Source organism: Hylobates moloch, unplaced genomic scaffold (assembly GCF_009828535.3).
Source record: "Hylobates moloch isolate HMO894 unplaced genomic scaffold, HMol_V3 SCAFFOLD_7, whole genome shotgun sequence".
Classification (NCBI taxonomy): Eukaryota; Metazoa; Chordata; class Mammalia; order Primates; family Hylobatidae; genus Hylobates; species Hylobates moloch.
Window position 1 is genome coordinate 101233419 of NW_026652282.1, and position 10669 is coordinate 101244087.

The following is a 10669-nucleotide window of genomic DNA, read 5'->3' on the forward strand; positions in this document are numbered from 1 at the left end:
GCCTGGCTAATTTTTTGTATTTTTAGTAGAGACGGGGTTTCACTGTGTAAGCCAGGATGGTCTCGATCTCCTGACCTCGTGATCCGCCCGCCTTGGCTTCCCAAAGTGCTGGGATTACAGGTGTCAGCCACTGTGCCTAGCCATGCCTGGCTAATTTTTTGTATTTTTAGTAGAGACGGGGTTTCTCCATGTTGGTCAGGCTGGTCTCGAACTCCCAACCTCAGGTGATCCGCCTGCCTTGGCCTCCCAAAGTGCTGGGATTATAGGCGTGAGCCACTGTGCCCGGCCCAAATGGACAATTTTCTAAAGGATCAAGTTGATATATGGCTACCTCACCAAAGTCTACTGAAATTACCAATTTACCCAAAAACCTTTGTACAGTTTCTTTTTTTTTTTTTTTTTTTTTTTTTCTCGCTCTGTCCCCCAGGCTGGAGTGCAGTGGCGCAATCTCGGCTCACTACAAGCTCCGCCTCCCGGGTTCACGCCATTCTCCTGCCTCAGCCTCTCCGAGTAGCTGGGACTACAGGCGCCCGCCACCACGCCCGGCTAATTTTTTGTATTTTTAGTAGAGACGGGGTTTCACCGTGGTCTCGATCTCCTGACCTCGTGATCCGCCCGCCTCGGCCTCCCAAAGTGCTGGGATTACAAGCGTGAGCCACCGCGCCCGGCCCTGTACAGTTTCTTTAACTACAGAATTTAGAGCAGGTTGCTCTGGCCAAATTGGCATGGTCTAAGTAAGGGCTAGGGAGAGCCAGTTCTCTAGTGTTAAGGGCCTTTAGGCTTCTCACTGACCACCCTTTAGCCTCTGGCTGCTCTGGAGTGGGCAGCCTGGAAATGCTCTGTGTGCTCCGGCAGATGATCCTGTCTACCTCCAGCTGCAGCAACAAGGAACTGGGGCAGAGGCAAACTGGGCTTAAAAATGCTAACATCAGTCTGGGCAACATACTGAGACCTATAAAATAAATAGCCTGGTGTAGGCAGGACACAGTGGCTCATGCCTGTAATCCCAGCATTTTGGGAGGCCGAGGTGGGCAGATCACCCGAGGTCAGGGGTTCAAGACCAGCCTGGCCAACATGGTAAAACCCTGTCTCTATTAAAAATACAAAAATTAGCTGGGCATATTTTTGTATTTACAATACTTTTGTATTTTGCATTTACACACCTGTAATCCCAGCTACTCAGGAGGCTGAGAGAGGAGAATCGCTTGAACCCAGGAGGCAGAGGTTGCAGTGAGCCGAGATTGTGCCACCACACTCCAGCCTGGGTGACAGAGTGAGACTCTGTCTCAAAAGAAAAAAAAAAAATAGCCAGCTGTGGTGATATAGGCCTTTAGGCCCAACTACTCAGGAGGCTGAGGTGGGAGGATCACTGGAGCCCAGGAAGTTGAGGCTGCAGCTAGCTGTGATTGCACCACTGCACTCCAGCCCGGGTAACAGAACAAGACCCTATCTCAAGAGAAAGAAAAAGGAAAAAAAAAGCTAAAATGAACAATGGCCAACATTATTTCAGGGATGTTCAAAGGCTGTCCCAGTGGTTCTTGAACTGATGGCCATCGGAGCCAGGTTGCCTTTTGCAGTATCTACTACCCCCTGGGATCAATGATGATGTCAAGAAAGGAAACAGAGAGTTGCTCTTTGTCCGGGCGTGATGGCTCACACCTGTAATCCCAGCACTTTGGGAGTCCAAGGCAGGCGTATCACCTGAGGTCAGGAGTTCAAGACCAGCCTGGCCAACATGGTGAAACCCCGTCTCTACTAAAAATAACAAAAACTAGCCGGGCATGGTGGCGGACACCTGTAATCCCAGCTACTTGGGAGGCTGAGGCAGGAGAATTGCTTGAACCCGGGAGGCAGAGGTTGCAGTGAGCCGAGATTTCGCCATTGCACTCTGGCCTGGGCAACAAGAGTGAAAACTCCGTCTCAAAAAAAAAAAAAAAAAAAAAAAAAAAAAGAGTTGCCTTTTGTGAAAGAGGCTCCCAGACAGAGAGTGGTCACTGGACTCTAGATGAAAATGTGAGAATAAGGCCAGGCGTGATGGCTCACACCTGTAATCCCAGCACTTTGGGAGACTGAGTCGGGTGGATCAGGAGGTCAGGAGTTCAAGACCAGCCTGGCCGAAATGGTGAAACCCCGTCTCTAGTAAAAATACAAAAATTAGCTGGGCGTGGTGGCAGGTGCCTGTAATCCCAGCTACTCGGGAAGCTGAGGCACAGAATGGCTTGAACCCGGGAGGCGGAGGTTGCAGTGAGCTGAGATCGCGCCACTGCCCTCCAGCCTGGGTGACAGAGCAAGACTCTGTCTCAAAAAAAAAAAAAAAGTAAGAAAGAGAAAATGTGAGAATAGGGCCCTACCACTCTTTCTGAATCTTGGAAAGAGAAGAGCAGCACAGTTGAGAGCATGGGCTGTGGAGCCAGACACTGTGGGTGTACAGCTCAGTTTCCTCATTTTCACATGGCAGCAACAGGCCCTCTGTCTGTGACTCAGGGTTCCTGTAGGAAACTGTTGGCATATTAAAATGAGGATAGCTGTAGAAGGGTTAAGTAAGGGAATATTTACAAAGGTGTGGCCAGAGTGCAGGGCAACAGAGGAAGGTGCAGCTCCCCGGGGCTAGTAACAGTGGGCCTAAAACGTTGAGGGGAGAGAATGCTTACCCTTACCACCCTGAGAAGCTGGGAGAGCGCTGCCCTGAAAGACGCTGGGGACTTCATGCAGCCAGCCATCAGCCAACTCACAGGGGAAAAACCACCAGTGACATATATTTTGACTTCCTGATCTCCTTATTGTGTGGAACCCCCTAGAAGCCAGAGGGCACCATTTATGGGTGCAGTCAGGTTAGTTTTCCAGGGCAGGAAGCAGGAGGAGATGCAAGGACAGTGGATTTGGAAAGGCAAATGGAAGGTGCCCAGTGCACTCTTTCATAGGGCTGTGATGACAGTTAAATGAAACATAGCACATTAAACACCCCCAAATTGGGAGCTGTTATTTATAGAAAAATAGCTCCATTTGGAGAGAGATACCCACTTTCATGTAGCCCTTCCACCCCATGGAAGAATTGCTTGCAACATACTTATTTTTTATTTTTTGAGACAGCCTTGCTCTGTCACCAGGCTGGAGTGCAGTGACACGATCTCGGCTCACTGCAACCTCTGCTTCCCGGGTTCAAGCAATTCTCCTGCCTCAGCCTCCTGAGTAGCTGGGATTACAGGTGCTGGCCACCATGCCAAGCCAACTTTTTGTTGTTGTTTTTTTTTGAGATGGAGTCTCGCTCTCATTGCCCAGGCTGGAGTGCAATGGCGTGATCTGGGCTCACCGCAACCTCCGCCTCCCGGATTCAAGCGATTCTCCTGCCTCAGCCTCCCGAGTAGCTGGGATTACAGGCACGTGCCACCACACCTGGCTAATTTTTCTATTTTTAGTAGAAATGGGGTTTTGCCTTGTTGGCCAGGCTGGTCTTGAACTCCTGACCTCAGGTGATCCACCCGCCTCCGCCTCCCAAAGTGCTGGGATTACAGGCGTGAGCCACCAAACCTGGCCCAGGCCAATTTTTGTATTTTTAGTAGAGATGGCGTTTCTCCATGTTGGCCAGGCTGGTCTCAAACTCCTCACCTCAGGTGATCTACCTGCCTTGGCCTCGCAAATTGCTGGGATCACAGGCGTGTGCCACCGTGCCTGGCCATATTTTTTATTTCTTCTGAGACGGTCTCGCTTTGTCACCCAGACTGGAGTACAGTGGTGAGATCACGGCTCCCTGCAGCCTCGACCTCCCAGGCTCAAGTGATCCTCCCACATCAGCCTTGTGAGTAGAAAGCTGGGATTACAGGCACACATCACCATGCCTGGCTAATTTTTTAAACTTTTTTTAGAGATGGGGCCTTGCTATGTTGTCCAGGCTGATCTCAATCTCCTGCACTTAAGCGATCCTCCCACTTTGGCCTCCCAAAGTGCTGGGATTACAGGCCTAAGCCACTGCACCCGGCCGCCTGTAAGGAATTTAAAGCTGTGCTGGAAGTAAGCAATTTTTCATAAGCAAAGGGACTTAAACAGTAGCAAGAAAATAAAGGATTTAAGACTCAAGGGAAAAGATGTAAAAAAAATTGAAAATGAGCAAAGACTTCTAGCTCTGTGATGGAGCCATGTTTACAGCCCTAGTAACACAAATTTTCACATTGTTGATACATGTTAAAGGCATCTGGAAGATTATAGCTATCATTTATGATAAAAATCTTACTAGAACAGGAACAGACAAATGTTTTCTTGATGTGATACATCTCAAACCATAAACCAGCATCATACTAATGGTGTAACACCAGAAAGCAAGGCCAGGAAAGTCAGACACAATAGGAGGATGCTCATTATTTCCACTTTCATTTTACATTTTCCTGGAAGTATTAACCAAAGCTAATACTCATAAGAGATATATACTCCTGGAAAAAGATGATAAAAGTGATAGTTTATTGGAGATGATATAATTGTATACTGTACTGGGAAAACCCAAGAGAGAGAACTATGAAACCAATATTCCTCTGCCGTAATGCCTCTACTCATTTTAACACTATCTTTATAGGCCAGGCGTGGTGGCTCACACCTGTAATCCCAGCACTTTGGGAGGTCAAAGTGGGTGGATCACTGGAGGTCAGGAGTTCGAGACCAGCCTGGCCAACATGGTGAAACCCCGTCTCTACTAAAACTACAAAAAATTAGCCAGGCATGGTGGCACACGCCTGTAGTCCCAGCTACTCGGGAGGCCGAGACAGGAGAATCACTTGAACCCGGGAGGCGGACGTTGCAGTGAGCCAAGATTGTGCCATTGCACTCCAGCCTGGGCGACAGAACGAAACTTTGTCTCAAAAAAAAACCACTGTCTTAGCCGGCGCACTGGTTCACACCTGTAATCCCAACACTTTGGGAGGCCGAGGCGGGTGGATCACCTGAGGTCAAGAGTTCGAGACCAGCCTGGCCAACATGGAGAAACCCCATCTCTACTGAAAACACAAAATTAGCCGGGCATGGTGGCGCATGCCTCCAATCCCAGCTACTCGAGAGGCTGAGGCAGGAGAATCACTTGAACCCAGATTCTCCCGGGAGGCAGAGGTTGTGGTGAGCCTAGATAGCGCCATTGCTCTCCAGCCTGGACAACAAGAGCAAAACTCTGACTTAAACAAACAAACAAACAAAAAACAAAACACTATCTTTATACTTTTTTTTTTTTTTTTGAGATGTAGTCTCCCTCTGTAGCCCAGGCTGGAGTGCAGTGGTGCGATCTCAGCTCACTGCAACCTCTGCCTCCTGGGTCCCAGTTCAAGCAATTCTCCTGCCTCAGCCTCCTGTGTAGCTGGGATTACAGGCATGAGCCACCATGCCCAGCTAATTTTTGTATTTTTAGTAGAGACGGGGTTTCACCATGTTGGCCAGAGTGGTCTTCAACTCCTGACCTCGTGATCTGCCCGCCTTGGGCTCCCAAAGTGCTGGGATTACAGGCGTGAGCCACCGTGCTGGGCCTTTATATTTCTTTTTAAAAGTTAAGACGGGTTGGGGAGTGGGGAGATCTCACTATGTTGCCCAGGCTGGTTTCAAACTCATGGCCTCAAACTATCCCCCTGCTGCAGCCTCCTGAATAGCCGAGATTACAGGCACATGCCACCACACCCACTTCATTTTAACATCATTTTAAAAGAGCCAGGTGCCCTCAGTCGCTCCTACCAGGGATTGGGTTTCTTATCAAAGATTCAACTTGGAATCAATATTGCTAGGCACTCCAAAGAAGTGCTACTTTTTTTCTACTACATTTTGATTTAAGTCATTATGGTGTTTTTTTGTTTTTTGTTTTGTTTTTGAGATGGAGTTTTGCTCTTGTTGCCCAGGCTGGAGTGCAATGGCGCGATCTCAGCTCACTGCAACCTCCACCTCCCAGGTTCAAGCAATTCTCCTGCCTCAGCCTCCTGTGTGGCTGGGATTACAGGCACCTGCCACCATGCCCGACTAATTTTGTATTTTTAGTAGAGACGGGTTTTCACCATGTTGGTCAGGCTGGTCTTGAACTCCTGACCTCAGGTGATCCGCCTGCCTTGGGCTCTCAAAGTGCTGGGATTACAGGCGTGAGCCACCTTATGGTTTTGAGAATGTGAAAATCCTTGGTTTTCAGGAAAAGTAGATATCAGCAGCCAGGCACAGGTCTGACTCCTACCCTTAAACCCCTAATCCTCTCCCTAGAGGCAATAACTGCTTCCTGTCTCTTGATTCTTCAAGAGATGATCTGTACTTATATGAGTGCGTTCACATGTGTGTACACACACAGGCACGCAGTAACTTCTTTTTTTCCCCAGGAAAAAGAAAATGGGTGAGACTCAAAATTCAACAAGCCAGAAAGCAATGGATGAGGACAACAAAGCCACAAGCCAAACAATGCCGAATACACAAGACAAGAACTACGAGGATGAACTCACTCAAGTAGCTCTAGCTCTGGTTCAGGATGTCATCAATTATGCTGTTAAGATTGTGGAAGGTAGTAATCCTGTTTGTTTGGATGCCTAAATAATTGTCTCATTATAAAGCACCACACTACCTGGCAACTAACGAATTCACATCTTTTTTTTGCAGAGGAGCGAAACCCTGTGAAAAACATCAAGTGGATGACTCATGGTGAATTCACTGTGGAAAAGGGTCGTAAACAAATTGACGAATATTTTTCGGTAAGTCAGGCCGGCCACTCCAGCACGGTACACCGGTGTGAAGAACAATAAGGAGACTCTCAGCACATCAAAAGTCTGAAGTCTGGAAAACCTAGGAGATGGCATCAAAGAGGGCTGACTAGAATAAGTAAACATCGTCTCCATCTCAGTTCCAAAATCAAGGTGGGATAGTCTTTGAAGGTGAAATACACAGTCACAATCATTTTCCCTGTGTCTGTATCATTCTAACCTTACATTTTCCTGGGAAAATCTGCTCTTCCTACTTAAGCAATTTGTCCATGCTGGTGCATTAAATGGGGGCCTAGTGGCCTAAGGAGGGAGATGCTCCTCCAAAACAGGAATTCTCCACCACCATTATTTTGTTTATTTTTTTTTAGAGACAGGGTCCCACTCTGTCACCGAGGCTGCAGTGCAGGGGCCCGATCCTAGCTCCCTGCAGCTTTGAACTCCTGGGCTCAAGCAATCTTCCCACCTCAGCCTTCCAAGTAGACAGGCGTGTGTCACCACACCTGGCTAATTTTTAATTTTTTTTTGTAGAGACAGGGTCTTGCTATGTTGCTCAGGCTGGCCTCGAACTCCTGGCCTCAAGGGATCCTCCTGCCTTGGCCTCCCAAAGTGCTGGGATTACAGGTGTGAGCCATTGCACCCAGCCTCCACCAACTTTAGAATGCTCCTGTTAACAGAGGGGATGCAGATGGATCAAAAGACTTTTTGATTTGGCTTTGGAATATATTGCCTGCATGGTAAAATGTACAATCCCATGAATTCCTTTGTTTTTCTGCCTGTGTCTGACTCTGACTTCTTCGTGTGGCAGCTTTGCTGAGAAGGCCCTGGATTACTTTGCGTAACTGGTGAGTGAATAAAGGAGAATGGCTTGGGCCAGGCGCAGTGGTTCATGTCTGTAATCCCAGCACTTTGGAAGACCAAAACAGGAGAATCAATCATTTGAGCCTAAGAGTTTGAGACAGCCTGGGCAACACAGTGGGACCCCATCTCTATAAAACTAAAAAATTAGGCCGGGCGTAGTGGCTCATGCCTGTAAGCCCAGCACTTTTGGAGGCCGAGGTGGGCGGATCACAAGGTCAGGAGTTCGAGTCCAGCCTGGTCAATATGGTGAAACCCCGTCTCTATTAAAAATACAAAAATTAGCCAGGCATGGTGCTGGGCGCCTGTAATCCCAGCTACTCGGGAGGCTGAGGCAGAAGAATCACTTGAACCCAGGAGGCGGAGGTTGCAGTGAGCTGAGATTACACCACTGCACTCTCCATCCTGGGCGACAGAGCAAGACTCCGTCTCAAAAAAAATAATAATAATAATTAGCCAGGCGTGGTGGTATGCACGTATAGTTCCAGCTACTCAGGAGGCTGAGGTGGGAGGATCACTTGAGCCCAGGAGGTCGAGGCTGCAGTAAGCTGTGATTGCGCCACTGCACTCAGCCTCAGTGACAGAGTGAGACCCTGTCTCAAAAAAGAAAATGGCTTGAAATCCTTCTCATTGTGCTTCTATGGAACAGAGACCAGTTGAAATTGGTGGAGGCGAACTCCCCTACCCCTGGGAAAAGTTCCAGCTGTCTCTGTTCCCCAGGCCAGCCCCTCAAAGCCTACAGCCCTCAGGGCAGTTTCCCAGGCCTTAGGAAGGCCTGGTCAGGTGTGAAGGAGGAAAAGTCAGGGATTTCTGGCTCCACGCCTTCTATGCTCCAGCGGACACCACTCACCGTTCTCATTAGGAGGGGTATCTCGAGCATAGTGAAGATGAATGGTGCAAGTTATTCTTGAGCCTCCCTGCTGTGGAGCACATCTCCATTTGGGGTTGGGCAAAGGCCCCTGCCTACTGCACTCAGGGTTCCTGAATCAAACTAGAATGGAACACATAGCAAGTAGGAAAAATTTCCCTTGCAAATCCCGCTGGTCATTCTGAGTAAAAGGCAAAAGTAGGCCGGGCGCGGTGGCTCACGCCTGTAATCCCAGCACTTTGGGAGGCCGAGGCAGGCGGATCACGAGGTCAGGAGATCGAGACCATCCTGGCTAACACAGTGAAACCCCGTCTCTACTAAAAATACAAAAAATTAGCCGGGCGAGATGGCGGGCGCCTGTAGTCCCAGCTACTCGGGAGGCTGAGGCAGGAGAATGGCGTGAACCCGGGAGGCTGAGCTTGCAGTGAGCCGAGATCGCGCCACTGCACTCCAGCCTGGGCGTTTTTTTTTTTTTTTTTTTTTTTTTTTTTTTACAAAGGGCAAAAGTAAGTCCTGACAGTGGTCTACAAGGCCCAATATGATCTGAGTTCCTTTTCTCCTCCCAACTTATGGTTCAGCTCCCATCACTCCTTCCCCCCTCTCACCTTCTTCCCTCGGCCACACTTGCCTCCTTGCTGTTCCTCGACTGCCAGGCATGTTCCCCTGTCAGGACCCTTGCTCTTGCTGTTCCCTCTGCCTGGAACCCTCTCCCCTAAGATATATACCCATGGCTCACTGCTTTACCTCCCTTCAGATCTTTGTTAAAAAATATCACCTGCTCATTGAGGCTTTTCTTGGCCACTTCATCTAAAATCACAACCCTCTCCACTTCTCTGATTCATTTTTCCCTTCGCACTTCTTTCTGCCTATTACAGTCTATTTACTTGTCCTACTGCCTGTCTTCCACCACCAGACCATATGGTCCATGAGGGCAGATTTCTCTTGACTGCTCTGTTCCCAGCCCCTAGCAATGTCAGGTACACAGATGCTCAATAACTCTGTGTTGAATACATGAACAGATTTATTATTGCATTACCATATTTCTTCACAGATGAAGAGCCAGGTCAAAGGATTTGTCTTACCTATTTCGTAGGGCTGTTGTGAGGATACAGACAATTAAAAAGTAAATGACTGAAAAGCTAAATATGTTATATTAACTCATGATGTAAAATCGCCCTGTTCCCAGCCCCACTAATGCAGCATGCCTGGCATTTCTTTTGTTTTTTTTTTTGTTTGTTTTTTTTTGAGACGGAGTCTCACTCTGTCACCCAGGCTGGAGTGCAGTGGCACAATCTTGGCTCACTGCACCGTCTGCCTCCTACGTTCAAGTGATTCTCCTATCTCAGCCTCCCGAGTAGCTGGGACTACAGGCGTGTGCCACCGTGCTGGCTAATATTTTGTATTTTTAGTAGAGACAGGGTTTCACTATGTTAGCCAGGATGGTCTCAATCTTCTGACCTTGTGATCCGCCCGCCTCGGCCTCCCAAAGTGCTGGGATTACAAGCGTGAGCCACTGTGTCTGGCCTGATATATTCTTTTTAAAAAATATTTATTTATTTATTTATTTATTTATTTATTGAGACAGAGTCTTGCTCTGTCACCCAAGCTGGAGTGCAGTGTCGTAATCTCGGCTCACTGCAGCCTCAAACTCCTGGGCTCAAGTGATCCTCCTGCCTCAGCCTCTGAGTAGCTAGGACTATGGGTACACAGCACCATGGCCAAGTACATTTTTTATTTTTTTGTAGAGATGAGGTCTCACTTTGTTGCTCAGGCTGGTCTTGATCTCCTGGCCTCAAGTGGTCCTCCTGCTTCGGCCTCCTAAAGTGCTGGGATTACTGCCAGCCACTGGCAGTGGCCACTGCACCCGGTGTGAGCCACTGCACCCAGCCAGTTCTATCTGATATATATTCTTTCCACCACAGTAGGAAAAGTACTTTTTTTTCTTATTTGTTTTTTCTCACCAGCTTCTACTGACCCAGGAAAAGTACTTTTGGATGACAAAAATAATGCAGACTTTTATTATCATTTAAAAATACAAATTCAAATGATTTTAAGGTACTACAAAGTGAATACGAATAATTAAACCTGGTATCAGAAGGCTGATACAGGCTGGGCGCGGTGGCTCACGCCTGTAATCCCAGCACTTTGGGAGGCCGAGGCGGGCAGATCACTTGAGGTCTGGAGTTTGAGAACAGCCTGGACAACATAGTGAAACCCTGTCTCTACAAAAATACAAAAAAATTAATTG

General features: G+C 48.1%; 1 protein-coding gene across 2 annotated transcripts in view; it reads left to right on the forward strand.

Annotated features, from left to right (window-relative positions):
- AKAP14 (A-kinase anchoring protein 14) overlaps positions 1–10669 on the forward strand; it is a 24589-nt gene that overhangs the window by 1387 nt on the left and 12533 nt on the right. For both annotated transcript variants that reach the window (XM_032757530.2, XM_032757531.2), the window contains exons 3-4: positions 6324–6502; positions 6598–6689. In XM_032757530.2, coding sequence (XP_032613421.1) covers positions 6334–6502; positions 6598–6689 — 261 coding nt within the window. In that variant the 5' untranslated portion in view covers positions 6324–6333. The remainder of the gene's footprint in view (positions 1–6323; positions 6503–6597; positions 6690–10669) is intronic.